The sequence below is a fragment of the Schistocerca piceifrons genome, chromosome 8, assembly GCF_021461385.2.
Source record: "Schistocerca piceifrons isolate TAMUIC-IGC-003096 chromosome 8, iqSchPice1.1, whole genome shotgun sequence".
NCBI lineage: Eukaryota > Metazoa > Arthropoda > Insecta > Orthoptera > Acrididae > Schistocerca > Schistocerca piceifrons.
The window spans coordinates 21,638,931-21,662,051 of NC_060145.1; the positions used below are offsets into that span (position 1 = coordinate 21,638,931).

General features: G+C 38.6%; 1 protein-coding gene across 3 annotated transcripts in view; it reads left to right on the top strand.

Moving 5' to 3' along the window:
* The first annotated feature begins 4,072 nt into the window (after positions 1 to 4,072).
* Positions 4,073 to 23,121, top strand: part of LOC124711416 (pyridoxal kinase) — a 118,292-nt gene continuing 99,243 nt past the window's right edge. For all 3 annotated transcript variants that reach the window (XM_047241477.1, XM_047241476.1, XM_047241478.1), the window contains exons 1-3: positions 4,073 to 4,323; positions 4,479 to 4,578; positions 4,662 to 4,805. In XM_047241477.1, coding sequence (XP_047097433.1) covers positions 4,237 to 4,323; positions 4,479 to 4,578; positions 4,662 to 4,805 — 331 coding nt within the window. In that variant the 5' untranslated portion in view covers positions 4,073 to 4,236. The remainder of the gene's footprint in view (positions 4,324 to 4,478; positions 4,579 to 4,661; positions 4,806 to 23,121) is intronic.

The following is a 23,121-nucleotide window of genomic DNA, read 5'->3' on the forward strand; positions in this document are numbered from 1 at the left end:
GATTAAACAAACCTGTGACCATTCGTGCTGCCCTTCTCTGTATACATTCAATATGCCCCGTTAGCCCTATCTGGTAAGGGACCCACACACTTGAGCAACTTTCTAGAACCAGGTGAATGAGAGATTTGAAAGAAATCTCTTTTGTAGGCTGATTGTGCTTCCCCAGTATTCTACCAATAAACAAAGGTCTACCACCTGCTATACCCACCTATGTGATCATTCCATTTTATATTCTGCAAAGTGTTACATGCAGGTATTTGTACAAGTTGGCCGATTCCAACAGTGACTCACTGATATTATAGTCATCGGATACTGCATTGTTTTTCATTCTGTGAAGCACACAGTTTAAAATTTCTGAACATTTAGAGCAAGTTGCCAATCTCTGCACCATGTTGAAATATTATCAAGATCTGACTGAATATTTATGCAGTTTCTCTCAGATAGCACTTCATTATAAATAATTGCATCACCTGCAAAAAGCCTGATTTTACTATTTATACTGTCTGCAAGGTCATTAATATACAACATGAACAGCAAGTGTCCCAACACACTTCCCTGGGGCACACCCAAAGTTACTTTTACATCTGATGATGACTCTTCATCCAAGGTAACATGCTGTGTCCTCCCTCCAAAAATGTCCTCAATCCAACCACAAATTTCACCTGATACCCTGTATGAAAATACTTTTGACAATAAGAGTAGATGCAGTACTGAGTCAAATGCTTTTTTGGAAATGAGGAAACACTGCATCTATCTGATTGCCTTGATCCAGTGGTTTCAGTATGTCGTGAGAAAAGTGAAGGTCAGGCTTCACATGATCGACATTTTCGAAATCCATACTAGTTGACACTGAGGAGGTAATTCTGTTCAAGATACCTCATTATGTTTGAGCTCAGAATACACTGTAAGATTCTACAACAAATCGTTGTCAAGGATAACGGCTGTAGTTTTGCAGATCACTTCTCCTACCCTTATAGTAGACAGATGTGACCTCTGCCTTTTTCCAAGAACTGGACATGGTTTTTTAATTAAGGGATCTATGATAGATTGTAGTTAGAAGAGGAGCTAACTCAGTCACCAATTATGTATAGAATGTCACAGGGATTCTATCGGGGCCTGGGGCTTTGTTCAGTTTTAATTATTTCAGTTGTTTCTCAACACCACTCACACTAATATCTATTTCATTCCTCTTTGCAGTGGTATGAGGATTACATAGGAGCAATTCTCCTGGGTTTTCGTTTGCAAAGGAACATTTGAAAATAGAGTTAAGCATTTCAGCTTTTGTTTTTCTACCCTCAATTTCAGTTCCTGTCTCATTCACTAGGAACTGAACACTAACTTTGCTGCCACTAACAGCCTTTACATATGACCATAATATCTTTGGATTTTTTTGAAATATCATTTGACAATATTCTGCTACAGTAGTCACTGAAGGCATCATGTATTGCTATTTTGACAGGCAAATGCATTTCATTCAGTATATCTCTCTCTACAGGCCTATGCTTTGTTTTACACCTATTATGCAGTAATCTATGTTTCTTTACAGTGATTGTATGCCACAGAGGTCCCCTATCATTATTAACTGTTCTACCGGGTACATATCAATCCAGTGCATGGTCAACTATTCTTTTAAACCGGAGCCAGAGTTCCTCCACACGCTCCTGCCCTATGCTGAAAGTTTCAGGTTCCTCAATCAGATACGATACCACTGATTTTTCATCTAGCTTACTGAACATATGTATCTTGCTGCTTGTTTTAAATGTCCTTTGCACTTTGATAATCATTGTTGCCATAACTGTGTCGTGATCACTGGTACCAGTTTCAATGTGGATGCCCTCAAAGATGTCAGGTCTATTTGTTGCCATTAGATCCAATATACAGCCATTATGAGTGGGGTTCCTAACTATCTGTCCCAAGCAGTTTTCAGAGAAGGCGTTTAATAAAATTTCACGTAATGTCTTAAAATCACGCCCACCACTAACAAAACTGTTACTTTCCCAATTATTTGTAGGATGATTAAAGTCTCCACCAATGATTACAGCATGATTGGGGACTTACATACAAGTCAACTTCAGGTTTCCTCTGAAGTTTTCGGTGATATCAGGAGATGAGCCTGGTGGGCAACAGAAGGATCCAGTAATACACCACCTCCACTTCCCATTTGCCTATTGCCCTGGTTCTCAGTCAACCCCACCATGACTGATCCTATGGATTTCCATCTACTATGCTTTTAATTGCTACTACATCATACTATGCTTTTCATTGCTACTACATCATAGGGCCTGACCATCTCAACCTGACAGATTTCACTTTCTTCTATTAGGTGGCACCACTTCAAATTTCAGTAAACCTAATAACTCAGTTTGATTTTTGAAGGAAAGTATTGATTTTTATGGCCTGTTACTAAAATCTATTAACTCTTTTAAATAAGATAAATTTTCATAATTTTATATCTTAAGAACCCATCCTTTATCCAACTTGAAATTCAAACCACAGAAACATAAAGTGAAAATTGTACTTTTTGTTCACTGTGTTGGTACATACAATAAACAAATATAATAAATATATACACTCTACCACCCACTTCACAGTGGTTCTTAGAGTATGGATATACAGTCACCATGGGGTCCAAACCTTTCACTGGTTTCATAAGGATTGACTCAGTTACATAATCGCAGTGTCTCACACTGTTTTGTTATTTCACATTCATTGTTTTTGTCAATTATTGGAATGCTGCAGCATATAATAAATACATAGATGTGGTCGGTAAAGAAGGATTAAACACAAAATATTCCTACAAATGTGTATCATTTTGCCACAAGGAAGAGTAGTCACAGATAAGCAACAGGAATAATGAAACTGTCGTTTATGTGGTAAGAAATACGCAACCAATCACTTTTTTGAGATTTATTCAACCAGGAACATGTTTTTGAGCCACTGCAGGCTCATCTTCAGATGGAGATGTTACAAGAATGTTACGTTGTGGACCAAGTGTAGTTAGATGCAGTGCTGGTGAGTGCACTGCCTTGTGGTATTCACATCAGACTGCTTCTTATAACGTGCTATATGTACACAAATAAACAGAGTAAGAGGCTACCAGCACACTTGGTTTTACACTAAAAAACCAAGTGCAGCTGCATACTGTGTTTACTTGTGTACATAGCTTAATAATGCACATTGTAATAAGTAAACTGATGTGAATACCACAAGGCAGTGAACTCACCAGCACTGCATCTAGCTACACTTGGTCCACAACATAATTTTCTTGTAACACCTCCATCTGAAGATGAACCTGGAGTGGCTCGGAAACATTCATGGTTGAATAAATCGTAAAAAACGACTGGTTGCATACATATTACATAATAAACGCCAATTTAAGTCACAGTCGCAGTTCGTCATCCACAATGGATATATTGAACATAATGAAACTGTCAGAAATTGAGTGAAACAGCACACAGCAAGAAATTATTAAATCATAGTAGGGGGGATTTTACAATATGATTAACAAATAATTATCAAGTAAGAAACTACCCGTAGGAGCACATGACAAATTGAGATGTTTAAAAAATGAGTTTCCTGTGATACCACAGAAAATCTCCACGTTTGTTGAGACCATACGGCATCGCCGATCTGTTCGTGGGTATCATTTAATATTATTTTGCCACTCATGATTATGCTTTTTTTGGTAAAACTAATTTTACACCAAATTTACAACGTTCAGTATCATACTTCTATCATTTTTATTCACCTTCACAACTTACCGTCAAACTAACACGTCTTCACTGTTTACAAAACGGGTATACGTCATAGTCCTTTGCATTCCGCAAAGAAATCAGAAAACAATGCGGAGTGGTGGTATCTCTGCAACGTCTATGCTCCGTCTACCAAAAGTAATGGGAGAGACGTTGACGATTATTTAATGATAAATGCACTTTCTCGCTACAATTTACTGAACAATCCATTAACTGTAGCTGACAGCAAAGTGATATTATTAAATAATTCCTCTTCATAATTTGCCCCTTGTATTGATTCCATATCCATACTATATAAGTCAATTGTAAACACTAAACAGAGAAGCGTCTGCTGCACGGCTTGAATTCAATTGATTCACGTGATAAAAAATTATGTCGACGTAACATTCCGAAACGGTAGAACCCTAGTGTTGTGGATGCACAGAGACTCGTTTACCCGTTTTCCTGTTTCGCATAAGGAATTAAGCTAACAAACAGTGCAATCATGGGAAAATCACCAAGGGTTCTTTCCATACAAAGTCATGTGGTATCGGGATACGTAGGAAACAAGAGTGCTACATTTCCTTTGCAGGTAAATGAGGAGCAACAAATTTCACAATGACGATTGACTGTTGCAAAATCTGGAAAAAACTATACATGTCTTACCGCTGAATATGTGGATAAACAGTGTTAACAGATTTTGCTATCGTCATTGAGAAATGAATACATATTAACTCTTTTCGCCAGGTTCTTGGATTCGAAGTCGATGCCATTAATTCTGTACAGTTATCAAACCATACTGGTTATGGATCTTGTGCGGGACAAGTACTACATGCTGACGAACTGGGTGAGTGTTACCTCAGAGAAAATTGAGAAAAATAATACTTATAACCATTTTTTCTAGAGTTTAATCACTGCGTTTGTCTATAGCACAGTTGATGAAGGGTTTGGCGAGCAATGGGCTTGATCATTACTCTCACTTATTGACTGGATACTCAGGCTCACCAACATTCCTTAAAGGCATAGCTGATGCTGTCAAACAGCTGCGTGCTAAAAATCCAGATCTGATGTATGGTATGTTATTTTAGAACTACTATATGCTTGAATGACATACATGTAGCTCTGTACTAATACTATTTTTTATTTTTATTCATCCAAGATTCACCTGATAAAACGATGAAAATCAGTAGTTTAAAATATATGCACAGATTACATAAGTATGCATTATGAGGATAGGACATAAGGATTGCTGTGGCCTTTATGAAGGAATCATCCCAGCATTTACGTGAAGTTTTTAGGAGAACTACAGTAAACCTAAAGCAGGATGGCCAGACAGAGTGAACTCCATCCTCCCGTCTTAGCAGCTGCACCACCTCATTCAGTTGGTTGCTGTTGATGCAATGTTCTTAGATTGACACACTGTGTGTGTCAGATAACTTATAAAATAAAACATAATTTTGGTGTTCGTCACTGCACACTAAGGACACCCGCTGATGACTTCTGGACCATGAAGATGCAGCTGTGCCCCTTGCAATAACTCCAATCTGTTTGAAAACTGGTTGCAGGCTCGTAAACATTCAACTATGTGTCATGTATGTCATCCTATCCTTCCCTATGTCCATCTGATGATCTGAGTCAGCATCCCCCTACAGTGATTGAGATGTTGAACTCATGAGAATGCCAAGCTATTATAAAATGTACTTTGGATCTTGACACATTATTTTCTGTAAAAGCAGTAAACACTGGCCATGTATTGAAATACAACAGGGTTTTATAGTTATACCCTGCCAATATTGTGTCAATACTGTGAGTAATCTTTAATTGTGTAGTATTCATTACTTATAAGGGATGGTTTAGCTGTCTTTTTAAAGACATATTTCCTTTGGCAATGTGTTACAGTTTTATCACCTGATGTTGTTGTTGTGGTCTTCAGTCGTCCTGAGACTGGTTTGATGCAGCTCTCCATGCTACTCTAACCTGTGCAAGCTTCTTCATGCCCCAGTACCTACTGCAACCTACATCCTTCTGAATCTGCATAGTGTATTAATCTCTTGGTCTCCCTCTACAAATTATACCCTCCACACTGCCCTCCAATACTAAATTAGTGATCCCTTGACGCCTCAGAACATGTACTACCAACCGATCCCTTCTTCTAGTCAATTTGTGCCACAAACTCCTCTTCTCCCCAATCCTATTCAGTACCTCCTCATTAGTTATGTGATCTACCCATCTAATCTTCAGCATTCTTCTGTAGCACCACATTTCAAAAGCTTCTATTCTCTTCTTGTCCAAACTATTTATCATCCATGTTTCACTTCCATACATGGCTACACTCCATACAAATACTTTCAGAAATGACTTCCTGACACTTAAATCTATACTCGATGTTAACAAATTTCACTTCTTCAGAAACGCTTTCCTTGCTATTGCCAGTCTACATTTTCTATCCTCTCTACTTTGACCATCATCAGTTATTTTGCTCCCCAAATAGCAAACTCCTTTACTACTTTAAGTGTCTCATTTCTTAATCTAATTCCCTCAGCATCACCCGACTTAATTCAACTACATTCCATGATCCTCATTTTGCTTTTGTTGATGTTCATCTTATATCCTCCTTTCAAGACACACTCCATCCAAGTCCTTTGCTGTCTCTGACAGAATTACAATGTCATCAGCGAACCTCAAAGTTTTTATTTCTTCTCCATGGAATTTAATACCTACTCTGAATTTTTCTTTTGTTTCCTTCACTGCTTGCTCAATATACAGATTGAATAACATTGGGGAGAGACAGCAACCCTGCCTCACTCCCTTCCCAACCACTGCTTCCCTTTCGTGCCCCTCGACTCGTATAACTGCCATCTGGTTTCTGTACAAATTGTAAATAGCCTTTCGCTCCCTGTATTTTACCCCAGCCTCCTTCAGAATTTGAAAAAGAGGATTCCAATCAACATTGTCAAAAGCCTTTTCTAAGTCTACAAATGCTAGAAACATAGGTTTGCCTTTCCTTAATCTTTCTTCTAAGATAAGTCGTAGGGTCAGTATTGCCTCACGTGTTCTACGGAATCCAAACTGATCTTCCCCGAGGTCGGCTTCTACTAGTTTTTCCATTCGTCTGTAAAGAATTCGCGTTAGTATTTTGCAGCTGTGACTTATTAAACTGATAGTTCAGTAATTTTCACATCTTTCAACATCTGCTTTCTTTGGGATTGGAATTATTATATTCTTCTTGAAGTCTGATGGTATTTTGCCTGTCTCATACATCTTGCTCACCAGATGGTAGAATTTTGTCAGGACTGGCTCTCCCAAGGCCGTCAGTAGTTCCAATGGAATGTTGCCTACTCCGGGGGCCTTGTTTCGACTCAGGTCTTTCAGTGCTCTGTCAAACTCTTCACGCAGTATCGTATCTCCCATTTCATCTTCATCTACATCCTCTTCCATTTCCATAATATTGTCCTCAAGTACATCGCCCTTGTATAGACCCTCTATATACTCCTTCCACCTTTCTGCTTTCCCTTCTTTGCTTAGAATTGGTTTTCCATCAAAGCTCTTAATATTCATGCAAGTGGTTCTCCTTTCTCCAAAGGTCTCTCTAATTTTCCTGTAGGCAGTGTCTATCTTACCCCTAGTGAGATAAGCCTCTACATCCTTACATTTGTCCTCTAGCCATCCCTGCTTAGCCATTTTGCACTTCCTGTCGATCTCATTTTTGAGTCGTTTGTATTCCCTTTTGCCTGCTTCATTTACTGCATTTTTATATTTTCTCCTTTCATCATTTAAATTCAATATTTCTTCTGTTACCCAAGGATTTCTACTAGCCCTCGTCTTTTTACCTACTTGATCCTCAGCTGCCTTCACTACTTCATCCCTCAAAGCTACCCATTCTTCTTCTATTGCATTTCTTTCCCCCATTCCTGTCAATTGTTCCCTTATGCTCTCCCTGAAACTCTGTACAACCTCTGGTTTAGTCAGTTTATCCAGGTCCCATCTCCTTAAATTCCCATCTTTTTGCAGTTTCTTCAGTTTTAATCTACAGGTCATAACCAATAGATGTGGCCAGAGTCCACATCTGCCCCTGGAAATGTCTTACAATTTAAAACCTGGTTCCTAAATCTCTGTCTTACCATTATATAATCTATCTGAAACCTGTCAGTATCTCCAGGCTTCTTCCATGTATACAGCCTTCTTTTATGATTCTTGAACCAAGCGTTAGCTATGATTAAGTTGTGCTTTGTGCAAAATTCTACCAGGCGGCTTCCTCTTTCATTTCTTAACACCAATCCATATTCACATACTACGTTTCCTTTTCTCCCTTTTCCTACTACCGAATTCCAGTCACCCATGACTATTAAATTTTCGTCACCCTTCACTATCTAAATAATTTCTTTTATTTCATCATACATTTCTTCAATTTCTTCATCATCTGCAGAGCTAGTTGGCATATAAACTTGTACTACTGTAGTAGGCGTGGGCTTTGTATCTATCTTGGCCACAATAATGCGTTCACTATGCTGTTTGTAGTAGCTTACCCGCATTCCTATTTTCCTATTCATTATTAAACCTACTCCTGCGTTACCTCTATTTGGCTTTGTGTTTATAACCCTGTAGTCACCTGACCAGAAGTCTTGTTCCTCCTGCCACCGAACTCACTAATTCCCACTATATCTAACTTTAACCTATCCATTTCCCTTTTTAAATTTTCTAAACTTCCTGCCCGATTAAGGGATCTGACATTCCATGGTCCGATCCATAGAACGCCAGTTTTCTTTCTCCTTTTAACGACATCCTCTTGAGTAGTCCCCTCCCGGAGATCCGAATGGGGGACTAGTTTACCTCCGGAATATTTTACTCAAGAGGACGCCATCATTATTTAATCATACAGTAAAGCTGCATGCCCTCGGGAAAAATTACGGCCATAGTTTCCCCTTGCTTTCAGCCGTTCACAGTACCAGCACAGCAAGGCCGTTTTGGTTAGTGTTACAAGGCCAGATCAGTCAATCATCCAGACTGTTGCCCTTGCAACTACTGAAAAGGCTGCTGCCCCTCTTCGGGAACCACACGTTTGTCTGGCCTCTCAACAGATGCCCCTCCGTTGTGGTTGCACCTACGGTACAGCTATCTGTATTACTGAGGCACGCAAGCCTCCCCACCAACGGCAAGGTCCATGGTTCATGGGGGGGGGGGGGGGGGAGAGAGATCACCTGATATACTGCTTTTTTTCATGGATAAGTGTAACTGCAGGTTGACTGTTGTTCTGTGATTATGTATAGAACTGTTAATGAAGTATTTAGTAATATTTTCTCTGCTGTGCACCACAGATTGGTAGTTGTGGGTAGATGTGTACTCACCTGATGCAGTAAGGATGCCCAGTTGTTTTAAATATCTCTTTACAATTAGCCCTGCTACCACTCCTACTTATTATTCTTTTGGTCCTTTTCTGCAGTTTAAAAATTGTGTCCATGTTGTGTGCCTTCCATTTGCAGAAAAGAGTCCCATACCTATGAAATGATATGACACCACAAGATTACTGATGATAAAACGCTAAGAGCATAACTTGTAGATGACATTTTCTTGCCAGTATTTTTGTTTGTTCATTCCATTTTAATTTTAATTGACAATCAATATTCGCCCCTAAAAACTTTGTGTTTATTATACAATCTATAGGTTTTTCATCTATGCTAAATGCAACAGTTGTTTCCTCTCTTTATGCTGAAGTGTGTACTGCTTGTTTCCTGCACATCCAATGTTAATTCATTACATCCTGCCCCATCCTTGAGGGTTTCATTTGCTTTCTGTAATAGGAACTCTTGTGGTTTTTAAAAAATCTGTGACTGTGATGGTGCTGTCACCAGGAAAGAGAAATTTTTCTCCTTGTCTTATACTGGACTGGAAAGTCATTGATTTATAGTAAGAACAGAACAGAGCCCAATACACTACCATGAGGAACACCCATATTTATATGTTTCTTGTCTGACAAATGCTATGTTAAAAATTTATCATCCACAGATGTGTGAACTACCTCTTCCCCTTGCTTCCTGTTTTCTGGGTAAGACTGGTACCACTCGTTCATTATTACTTTTACATGTAATGCTTGCTGCTTGTTTGGTAGTAGTAATTTATGGTCAACAGTGTTAAAAGCTTTGAAAAAGTGTAGGAATATACTTGCAAAGCAGTCATCCGTGTCAAGATGCCACATTTGTAAAATCTGCCACTTTTGTAGCATCTGTAATGGTCGATATTGTACTCATTCTTATTTGGAAACCAAACTTCGCTTCATTGAAAAGTCTATATTTATTTAACTCATTAGTCTGTATGGAAATGGAAGGGGGAAGGAACAGACACCACACATTTATAAAGTATCATTAGTCTGTCTTTCATGATTGATCCAGTTGTTCCTGGGAATGAGGACAGTAGTGAAACTAGGTTTTAGTTTTCAATATTTTCCACTTTACCTTTCTTTTGTGAAGGCACAACCTGTGCATGCTGTACGTCCTCTGGAAAAATACCTTAATTAAAGGACTCATTTAGTATGTTTGTTAAAGGGACTCGTATGCTTTCGATGCACCCTTTGAAAACAGACTGGCACCTCATCCATGCCTGCTGACTTCTTATTTTTTTAATTTCAGTATTGTTTTCCTTACTCCAAGCTATGTTATAGGAAACACCATCATTGTGCTTGCTGTGTAAGTTATTGTGGGTACCACATGTGTTTTAGGAAGATTTTTCTGTATCTTCTTCACAGTTCCAGAGAAGTCAGCTAATTACCGAGGATTTTTTGTTATTCTATCCCCATCTTTAATTTGTATGTTGTTATACTTCTGTCTGCCTTTTATGACTTGCCACACTCCTTTGCTTTTATTTTCTGCATTATATATTAGTTTGTCACGGAAATATTTTTCTACAGCAAGCAATACCCTCCAGTATATTTTTATGCCTGTGATAATAGTCTGGGAATTGTGGATTGCTGTAGTGGTTTTATTAATAACTGAGAAATTTAAGTGTCCAGGAGGACTTTCTAATATCTACATTTATCCATTTATTCTCCTTAGCTGCCACTGTGGAAGTGGATACTTTCAGAACTGTCTCCCCAAAAATGAACAGTGTGTGCCAAAAAAGTCTAGGAGTCATCAGCATGTTTCCTCAGTGTGTGGGCAGTGGAGGAAAAGAACCATGTTTAATATTGCAAGTTACATGAAACAATTTGTTTGTAAATGAAGAAACGTTATTCATTGAAGAATACCAACTGAAGCAGTGCAGCTGTTGGGACACTGACCTCATCTTAGAGAGGATGGAGCTGCTCTGTCTGGCTATCCTGATTTGGGTTTTTGTGGTTTTCTTGGATCACTACCGTAAGTCAAATGCGAGGATGATTCCTAAACCAGGGCCATGGCTGACCACCACCTATCCTCTTAAAGCATGTTCTGTATGCTGTGTTATATCTTGGCCCTTTGATTGGCATTGTATTACTTTGAAAAATCCTACATCATTGTGAGATTATTCTTGGATGGATGAATAAATAAATAAATAAATGTGTTTTATATTCTGAGAAGGTCCTCCTGCAGGTGAGCAGTTCTGTGGGCTGCTCAAAGCAAGTGTTTGGCTTTATTTTCTGACAGTAATTATCACAAAGGCTAAGATCTCTTACAAATATTTCACAGTTCTCCCTGTCAGTACGTGTAAGTGCATGGCTTAAGGCTGATGCTGAACTTGTTGATACCCTGGTAGCAGTGTTTATTATTTCGGTCTCACCAAAAGTGCCCAAAAAAGTTGAGGAAGTTATTACTAATTTCATTCTCAATCCCTGCATTAATATCTATGTCTTCACACATTATGATGTTAGTTTGGGGGCTGAAACTGTTTCCAAGATATCAGTTAATTCATTAATGAAAGTTTGTACAATACCACCAGGTGAGCAGTACACACACAGGATAATTAGCTATTCAAAGATGTCTAGCTTTGTTAGTTCAACAGCTGCCAATTCAAAATGTTTATCTACACTAACCAATCAAATCATCTCTAGCTTTAAAATATGTGCCACCCCGGAAACAAATACTTGACCCCCACCCTATAAGGTAGTTCTACAGTAGCAAATTGCACATTCATATGACAATAGCACAATATGGTGTAAATCATCATATCGACACCAATTCTCTGTAAATCATACCACCATGCTTTTGAAAAACTGTAATCAAATCCAAGCTGGTGTACTTTACTTCTACTGGACTGCACATTTTGATGAAGAATAGAGAATTCTGGACAAATTTCTGTGGTGTTTGTGTGGTACATTCTACCTTCTGTGCACCTTATGGTGAAATCTCTAAACCGGTTGAGATACTTGTAAGGGCAGGGAGACCATTGCTGTGGTTTATCCTAAAAAAGTCTAGTCCTTGTACCCAAGCCAGGAGGTATTTTGACCATATGTGGCTCTGCTCTAATCTCTCTAATTAAGTTCACCAACCTCCCTTTCCAAGTCCTGTTGATGTGCAGACCATGCCTGGTGGATGCAAGAATACTGTACTGAAGCTTTTTAATGTTTGATTTTAAACTAGTGTTGATTTGATCAGAAGAGAATTTAATTGCATAAAAAATAGGCTCTAAAAACATTTCATTACATTATATGAAAAGTGTAGTTGCTACTCACTGTTTAGCGGAGGTGCTGAGTTGCAGATAGGCACAAGAAAAGACTGTTGGCTTCAGCTGCCAGAGACTATGCTCGTGTGTGTGTGTGTGTGTGTGTGTGTGTTTTGTCCTTTTTTTGACAAAGGCCTTGTTGGCAAAAAGCTCATTTTGTGACAGTCTTTTGTTGTGCCTATCTGTTACTCAGCATCCCTGCTATATGGTGAGTAGCAACTATAATTTTCATAATAGTATTACTTTCCATCCTGGATTTTCCATTAATTCATTGTATTATTTGTTACCTTCCAGTAACTTTAAATATTACTGAATATTATTTGAACAAGTCTTCGAATTCTGCACTGGAACCATGGTGCTAGAAACATAAAAACGTTAATGAGGGTAGAGGATATCTTAAATTTTATCAGTCAGTAGAGAGAACATGTGAATAATACAACGTATTGGAAATCAAGAGAAATGGAGGTTAATATTGGGCTGGTGCATAAGTTCGTAGCATTGTCCCTTAAGTTTAGATAAACATAACAGAGACTTTCACCATCAATAATAGATTCTCCTTCACTATTTACAACTGTCTGCCAGAGTTGGGATAACTTTTTGATTCTGCGACTGTAGAAATAACGTGGTTTTGGAGCAAAGAACTCATTTTCTAGTGAACACAGCTCCACTCACTATCTGCAAATGACAAAACATGTTAACTCATTTAGCAACAATGAACTACAAATAAAAAATGACTAATTGATAAATAAACCCGTTGCAACCAGAATACCAATGTGCAAAATAAAAATGCTACGAGCTTAAGCACAAACCTAGTGGCATGGATAAAAGTATCTTGCACTATGAGGGACAGCTTTATTTAATTCAGAGGACCAGCTCTAACCATTATTTAAAGGTGTATTACAAGAAATACTGGAAAATTGTTTTCATAGTCATTTAAAGAAAAAAAATCATGTACTGTACTGTGTACCAAAAAAAAGTTCAAAATTTGAATAAGAAAGCAGAGGGATACTTGTTTTGTAAATAAAACTGCCTGTCCTGCTGCTAGTTACTTTAGTTATCCCATACGCATTTCGCCTTCTCCTGTTCTAAGGCGTCATCAGTGGGATCTATAACGATACAGTTTGTTAGTTATAGATTATCAAACAAACTTGTTAAAGCAGAGGCACTTTATAGCATTATTAGGCATGAGTGATGTACAGCTCACTGATGACAGTAGTTGTAGGACAAATGAATTTAAATAATTTCCTACTAATGTCAACAAATCGGTTTCAACAACAGCCAAAAATACGTGAAAATATAGTTGGACACTTGACTGGCAGTCATAAGATTTACTAAATCAGATGTTAAAGAGGACACAACAATCCTTTTTATTCATTTATCATATACCATAGATGTCATCAAGAAGGAGAAGCTTCAGGAATGTAGAAAAAGTCAAGAGACACCTTAACAGAAGAGAAGCACTGCTTAGAAGCTTAATCTGTTCATTTATTCATGCAGTGTGTGCCACAAATTCCTTCATGAAGAAGAGCCTTTAAGGATGTGGAATGACTCAAATTATTTATTAACAGATAGAAGCTAGCTACTTCTATAAAGTGCACCAACTACAAATGATGACTAGTGATAATCTACTCACATTGATAATCATAGTGCTTACTTCTAGATTACTTTAGGTACTCATATATGTACATGTATTAGGAGAAAAGCTGCTCCTCTTCTTATATTACTCAGCTGCTTTTTTTTTTAAACTCATACTTCAAATAAAACATTTAGGTAATTTTTGGCCTACAAGTATGCTGTCAGCTGTCCACATACTAGCATAGTTAAATGGTGTTTAATACAAACATTAGATTTTACTGCATGAGTCAAAATATTCTGATAAATTGTAGGAGGAGTGGTGAGTAAGGTATCTTTTCTTTTATCTTGTTTTTGAATATCAGAGGATTTTAAATTTCCTGCCAATTGTCAACTGTCCAACCTATTACATGCTTTTGCACCAAAATATAAAATTATTATCTGAATCATATTGTATTGTTGTGAATTTCATAGTTGATCGTAAATGCAATCATTACTAACCACCGAGTGAGGTGACACAGTGTTAGCACACTGGACTCGCATTTGAACTGAATTGAATTGAATTGAATTTATTTGATCCTGTAAGATTACATTGTGTACAGTAAATGTACATGTAATATAGGACATGTCAAAGTATTAACATTCATTATCACTTATTTTTCTACACCTTTAGCTTACATTTTTACAGCACTGTTAATGAATAACAATATATACAAATTTAATGGCATAAGTATTCTGCAACACTGTAAAACTCTTTTTCAATGAGATAGTCTTTAAGTTTCTTTGGAAAGTCATTGTGAAGTACACTATCTTGCAGGTTTTTGGGCAGACTTCTTAGTAGACTGATGCCAGTCGGTGGGGTATGCTCCGTACTTCATTCCTCCTTCTTGTATTGTGGGTGTGTACACTAGCATTTGTAATCCAGTTTGGGAGCATGACAATTCATATCTGCGTGCAACTATCCTGATTCAGATTTTCTGTGATTTGGCCAATTCCTTTCCCTATTTTGAAACAATCTGAGCTTTACTGGCAGGAAAAATCCTGATACACATTATTTATAGCTGTTTTAGGGAAGCTCCAGGTAAATGTAGGAAAACATGAGACAGTACTAACACTAGGATTTAACTGAGAGGACAAACTGAAGAAAGATAATTGTGTTAGTTCCCAGCAAGTCTTCCTGCATGTCACTAGTCTTCTAGCATTGAAATCTTCCTGTGGACAACAGTATCTTCTGCAAAAAGCCTCTCAGACTTTGAAACATTATCCATTAGATCATTTATATACTCTGATGAATCAAAACATTATGGATGCCAGCTTAATTGCATGTTGACCCAACACAGTGCAGTAGCTATTCTGCATGGCGCAGAGTTAAGGTTTTCAGAGACATAAGACAGCATATGTCTTTGGGCAGGTCGCACAATTTCCATAAATTAGAGGTTGGTGATTCGTGGGTGCAAAGGTAGTGTCCGATAGCATCCCAGAAGTGTTCCATCCAGTTTAGATCTGTCAAATTTGGTACATAAGACATCCACATCAGTTCTCTCATACTCCTGAAACCACTGTAATACTGTTTTGGCCTTGTAAAACAGACAGCTGCCCTGTGGAAAGATGCCATCACCATCTGGAAGACATCAAGCATAAAGGGATGCAAATGGCCCATAATAATGTTCATGCAGTCCAAATGTCATGATACCTTCAGTTACTACCACAGGTTCCATGGAAGTCCAGGTGAATGCCCCCTTATCTTAATTAGCCCAGTCAATGAAGACCAAATAAAGTTGACCAGGGATTTTTTATTTTTTTATTTTTTATTTATTTATTTATTTTTTTTTTCCCAGAAGGGAACAGCATACTAACAATTCTGACTGATGGAGTGTAAGCATTGGAGTGGGTGTGGGGAGAGCACTTAAAGGTCAATTTTTTGTGTTTTTCTGGAATAACTCAAAAACTGCAGCTTCTTGCAAAAATGTTTCCAAGTATAAAATTAAACTACATTAAATTTCACACTAAAAAGGTCTGGTTAATTTTTTCTCTAGGACAATAGTTTCTGCATTGCAGGGTATGGAAAAATCAGAAGATTATTAAAAATATTGTTTGAACAGTACAAAATTAATGTTTATCTTTAAAGCAAGTATGTTAGGAACACACATTAAATGTGTGTACCATGTCTATGTGCAGTAGAGCCATATTAAGGCATAAATTGTGTTCTGGGTGTGTAACAGGCTGGGGAGGGTGTATGGGGAGGAACATAAGGGATGGTAGGTCGCTGGATTATGTTCATGAACTTCCCTTATTGATAGTTCTGCAAATTGAAGATGAGTGGTAATTCCCTACTCTATCTATCTCACTACGTCACAAGAAGCAACTACAGGGTGTTTCACAAAGTTGTACTCAAACTCCACACCCGTTATGAATCACTAGCAACCCAACATGCATGCATACATGCCTGGAGGGTGTCATTTTTCGCAAAGTGTGCTAAAAACACCTAATGCTGATTTAAATTACCAATAATACCAACACAAGTAACACATGCAGACAGAATCTCCATAAATCCCTATAAGCTAGACTAGTGTTAGTGCACTTTATGGAAAATAAACGCCCATCTGGCAAGTCCGTGTGATGCACAGCTATTGGTTAATAAACTATGCTGTGCCATTTTGGTATAACTTTGTGAAACACCCTGTAATTGCTTCTTGTGACATAGTGAGGTAAATAGTGGGTCACTGGTCAATCTTCAGTTTGCAGAAGTATGAAAGGGGGGGGGGGGGGAGGGTTGAAATCTAAAAGAATTGGATAACACATAATGCAGAGAGCATTACCTGACTGATCCCAAGAACCCAATAATAAGTAGTGATGCATATGCGAAGTAGGTAAATTCAGTGAACACGTATTGTAACTGTGATAACTGGTTGGTTCAACTTTGTTTGCATACTTTAACTGTAATAATGAGATTTTTAATCAAAATGTAATGAAACTTATATTTTATCCACAAGTACAGGGCTATTACAAATGATTGAAGCGATTTCATAAATTCACTGTAGCTCCATTCATTGACATATGGTCACGACACACTACAGATACGTAGAAAAACTCATAAAGTTTTGTTCAGCTGAAGCCACACTTCAGGTTTCTGCTGCCAGAGCGCTCGAGAGCGCAGTGAGACATAATGGCGACAGGAGCCGAGAAAGCGTATGTCGTGCTTGAAATGCACTCACATCAGTCAGTCATAACAGTGCAACAACACTTCAGGACGAAGTTCAACAAAGATCCACCAACTGCTAACTGCATTCGGCAATGGTATGCGCAGTTTAAAGCTTCTGGATGCCTCTGTAAGGGGAAATCAACGGGTCGGCCTGCAGTGAGCGAAGAAACGGTTGAACGCGTGTGGGCAAGTTTCACGCGTAGCCGCGGAAGTCGACGAATAAAGCAAGCAGGGAGCTAAACGTACCACAGCCGATGGTTTGGAAAATCTTATGGAAAAGGCTAAAGCAGAAGCATTTCTTAAACAGGAGATTGGAAAACCGATGGATCGGTCGTGGTGGAGATCATAATCAACAATTCATGTCATGGCCTCCACGCTCTCCCGACTTAACCCCATGCAATTTCTTTCTGTGGGGTTATGTGAAAGATTCAGTGTTTAAACCCCCTCTACCAAGAAACGTGGCGGAACTGCGAGCTCGCATCAACGATGCTTTCGAACTCATTGACGGGGACATGCTGCGCCGAGTGTGGGAGGAACTTGATTATCGGCTTGATGTCTGCCAAATCACTAATGGGGCACATATCGAACATTTGTGAATGCCTAAAAGAACTTTTTGAGTTTTTGTATGTCTGTGCAGTGAAAATATCTCAAATAATAAAGTTATTGTAGAGCTATGAAATCGCTTCAATCATTTGTAATAACCCTGTACATTCGATGAACTTATACAAATACTGAAACACACATGTATAACATTCCTGCACTGAAACACATTAGGTATATCCATTCAGTTTTGTGAAAAGACCTAGGAAACATGTTAGCAACAAAATCCAAATTGTAATTAAAATGTTATTCTATCTTCTAAAGTATGTAGTATTGTGAAACCTTATTTTCTGTGTTTCGGCTATGTTAAATTTTTTATTTCAAACTATTTGTTATCCTGTAATTTTTATCCAGTTTTGTTAACATAAATTCTGTAATTTACTCACAAAACTCTGCAACTGTTAATTGAAATCAAGAAGTTTAGGTTTTAAACAATGTAAACAATTAAATTCTGATTGGTAAGACCTATATAAGGAGAGGCTGCAACCTCCAAAATTATTGTCATTGGTACAATTTGACAAACTCAGTGTGACATACATTTTATGCAAGTAAATAACTTTATAAGAAAATAAGAGAAGAAAACATAGTAGGTGAATATGGATTGGGGCCAAGAAAGGAAAGAGGAGGCCGCCTGGTAGAATTTTGTGCAGAGCATAACTTAATCATAGCTAACACTTGGTTCAAGAATCATGAAAGAAGGTTGTATACATGGAAGAACCCTGGAGATACTAAAAGGTATCAGATGAACTGTAGATTAAAACTGAAGAAACTGCAAAAAGGTGGGAATTTAAGGAGATGGGACCTGGATAAACTGACTAAACCAGAGGTTGTACAGAGTTTCAGGGAGAGCATAAGGGGACAATTGACAGGAATGGGGGAAAGAAATACACTAGAAGAAGAATGGGTAGCTTTGAGGGATGGAATAGTGAAGGCAGCAGAGGATAAAATAGGTAGAAAGAAGAGGGCTAGTAGAAACCCTTGGGTAACAGAAGAAATATTGAATTTAATTGATGAAAGGAGAAAATATAAAAATGCAGTAAATGAAACAGGCAAAAAGGAAGACAAACGTCTCAAAAATGATATCGTCAGGAAGTGCAAAATGGCTAAGCAGGGATGGCTAGAGGACAAATGTAAGGATGTAAAGGCTTATCTCACTAGGGGTAAGATAGACACTGCCTACAGGAAAATTAGAGAGACCTTTGGAGAAAGGAGAACCACTTGCATGAATATTAAGAGCTTTGATGGAAAACCAATTCTAAGCAAAGAAGGGAAAGCAGAAAGGTGGAAGGAGTATATAGAGGGTCTATACAAGGGCGATGTACTTGAGGACAATATTATGGAAATGGAAGAGGATGTAGATGAAGATGAAATGGGAGATACGATACTGCGTGAAGAGTTTGACAGAGCACTGAAAGGCCTGAGTCGAAACAAGGCCCCGGGAGTAGACAACATTGCATTAGAACTACTGACGGCCTTGGGAGAGGCAGTCCTGACAAAACTCTACCATCTGGTGAGCAAGATGTATGAGACAGGCAAAATACCCTCAGACTTCAAGCAGTCACAGCTGCAAAATACTAACGTGAATTCTTTACAGACAAATGGAAAAACTGATAGAAGCCGACCTCGGGGAAGATCAGTTTGGATTCCGTAGAACACGTGAGGCAATACTGACCCTACGACTTATCTTAGAAGAAAGATTAAGGAATGGCAAACCTACGTTTCTAGCATTTGTAGACTTAGAGAAGGCTTTTGACAATGTTGATTGGAATACTCTTTTTCAAATTCTGAAGGAGGCAGGGGTAAACTACAGGGAGCGAAAGGCTATTTACAATTTGTACAGAAACCAGATGGCAGTTATAAGAGTCGAGGGGCATGAAAGGGAAGCAATGGTTGGGAAGGGAGTGAGACAGGGTTGTAGCCTCTCCCTGATGTTATTCAATCTGTGTATTGAGCAAGCAGTAAAGGAAACAAAAGAAAAATTCAGAGTAGGTATTAAAATCCATGGAGAAGAAATAAAAACTTTGAGGTTCACCGATGACATTGTAATTCTGTCAGAGACAGCAAAGGACTTGGAAGAGCAGTTGAATGGAATGGACATTGTCTTGAAAGGAGGGTATAAGATGAACATCAACAAAAGCAAAATGAGGATAATGGAATGTAGTCGAGTTAACTCGGGTGATGCTGAGGGAATTAGCTTAGGAAATGGGACACTGAAAGTAGTAAAGGAGTTTTGCTATTTGGGGAGCAAAGTAACTGATGATGGTCGAAGCAAAGAGGATATAAAATGTAGACTGGCAATGGCAAGGAAACCGCTTCTGAAGAAGAAAAATTTGTTAACATCGAGTATAGATTTAAGTGTCAGGAAGTCGTTTCTGAAAGTATTTGTATGGAGTGTAGCCATGTATGGAAGTGAAACATGGATGCTAAATAGTTTAGACAAGAAGAGAATAGAAGCTTTTGAAATATGGTGCTACAGAAGAATGCTGAAGATAAGATGGGTAGATCACATAACTAATGAGGAGGTATTGAATAGAATTGGCGAGAAGAGTAGCTTGTGGCACAACTTGACTAGAAGAAGGGATCGGTTGATAGGACATGTTCTGAGACATCGAGGGATCACAAATTTAGCATTAGAGGGCAGCGTGGAGGGTAAAAATTGTAGAGGGAGACCAAGAGATGAATACACTATGCAGATTCAGAAGGATGTAGGCTGAAGTAGGTACTGGGAGATGAAGCAGCTTGCATAGGATAGAGTAGCATGGAGAGCTGCATCAAACCAGTCTCAGGACTAAGACCACAACAACAACAACAACAACAACAACAACAACATATCATGTTTTGGCTACATCATTTCTGTAGAAATTCATTAACTATGATAAAGATAACCTGAGTATTAAGGCAAGTCAGGATTTAATTTGCAGGTGGTTTAAACACATACTCCCACATCATTAACATCAAGAATTAAAAACTGAATATAATTTTAAGTGACTTGTTTAAGTGGTTGCGCTTTAAGGGATGTTCAAGAATACAATCCAGTGACCTACCACCCCTTGCATTTCTACCCCACACATCCTCCACACCCTGGAACACAATTAATCCCTTAATAAGGCTCTGTTGCACTTAGATGTAGTACATACATGTAGTATTTGTTTTTTTTTTAACTCACTTCATTTAAGGATAAACGTTAATTCTGTACCATTAAAATTATATTGTCATGTAGAAGAAGGTGTAATTAGCTGAATGACAAACACTAACTTCACTTAACAAAGGTTCATTCAGCAGTTGCACATACAAGAGTGCGGAGCAAACTGCCTCTGGCCATAACACATAAAGTATATATGCAGCTACAGAACATTCCTGGATCTTGACATTTGTGGATACTTCTAGAATGTACTCGAACCGAATATAGAAATTAAAATTGTACAGTCCAGGTGAGTTTTGAACTCACGACCCTCCATGCAACAGTTTAGTATAATAATCACTACACCACGGTGCTACTCAGCTTCTTCTGCGACAATATTTTTAATAGTCTGTAATTTCCCTATGCCCTGCAATATGAAAGCTGTTAGCCCTAGAGAAAAATGGGTAACTCATACTTTGTATCAGTTTGAATATAGATTAACTTTTTACAGGGAAACATTTTTGCTAGAAGCCATGGTTTTCAAATTATTAATGAAAAACATAAAAAGTGGCCTTTAAATGCCCACTCAACCCCACTGATCAGGATTTTCAGTATGTTGTTCATGGCATTCCTCCCTAACACTGAACAAAAGTTTGTCTTTACATGAATTTTTTCCCCAAATTTTCCTTCACTGACTTGTTCTGCCAACAGTATGCATCTACAGTACAGTGCAATATTTAAGCAGCTGTTCACATGGTTTATGGCATATCAGGTATGATCATCTACCTGACGTAACAAGAAATGTGATTAATCTAACCACATGACGCATTTGCATTGATCCATGTTGCAATATTGCTGACCCCTGCTGTGGAGCACCATGTTCAACAATGTGCACTGAACGGTGTGTTCCAAAACGCTTGTGTGATGAGGTTTGGTTGTCCAACACCACACTGCCCGCTAGTGGTTTCACTGTCATTTAGTCACTTTCTGTTGATGATCATGACAGTAGCAAGCAAACTGCCAAGCAGCTTCATCATTTCTGAATGGCTCATTCCTAGCTGCCAGGCCGTAACAATCTGCCCTTTTTTAAAGTCACTATGTCAATTTATTTCCCCATTTGTGAGCTACGTAATCACTGGAATTATTCCCTGTTTGTCTATTCTCCACTTACATACATTCCTTACCATGTCACAAGCTGGCAACAGCTACAGGGGGCATTCGGTTTTACGGCGAGCAGTGCGCATATTGTTTTGCCTCATCGGTGTTTACTGTAAACAATAAAGACTATGCCGGTATCCTTGTCACAGTGGTAACACCACTTCCCATCAGACCTCTAAAGTGCTGTTGGGCTCGGCTAGCACTTGGACAGGTGACTGTCCAGATCTACTGAGCACTGTTGGTAAGCAGGGTGCACGAAGCTCTTGTGAGGCCATTTGAGGAGCTATGTGACAGAGAAGTGGCAGCTCCAGTTGCGAAAACTGACAGTGGCCAGAAGACAGTGTGCTGACCACCTGCTCCTCAATACCCGCATCTAGTGATGCCTATTGGCTGAGGATGGCAATTCAGTTGGTCAGTACCACTGTGCCTTTTGAGGTCTGTTCAGATGGAGTTAATGGTCGTATAAATCTCCGTTGGGGTACTTGGGAAATTACCTTTACATTTGCTTAACTCCTCCTGTTAACCATAACATGTGGAGTTCTATCTCTTAGGAAGTCCTAAACCCAGTCACAAATCTGGTCTGATACAGTATGCAGGCTAGCAGTAGCAACAAAAGAGTTTCTGAAAAACATATATTTGTTCACATATATGTTTAAAAGTCAGAAAGTCTTTCCTGGAGGTGTTTATCTTGAACACTGCTGTGTGCTGATGGTGATCTACTAGCTGCTGACTACAAGAATGATGATTTTAGGTTTTCCTAGAATAGGAAGATTTTGATCATTTTTCAGCTATTCAGATGGATTATGTTGAATGGAAGGCGTGATATTTTGGCAAGGCAACTTCTCTCCATTATCAGGCTTTTCTGATAACAGACTGCTTTTCCTGGGCACCACTTTAATATCCTGCCCCTCTTCTGTCCCCCCTTTCACCTCCTACTGGCCACCTCTGGGCATGGCGGTGGGGAAAGCACATCGCTGGATTTCCAGACGTGCTGATGCCATTGCCATTGCTGGATGCGTGTCCCTGTTGGTGCAGCAACAGTATGTCTCCATCCCGTTCAGTTTCCACAATGGGAATGGATTTTCACATAGATTTCCACTTTTCTTTTC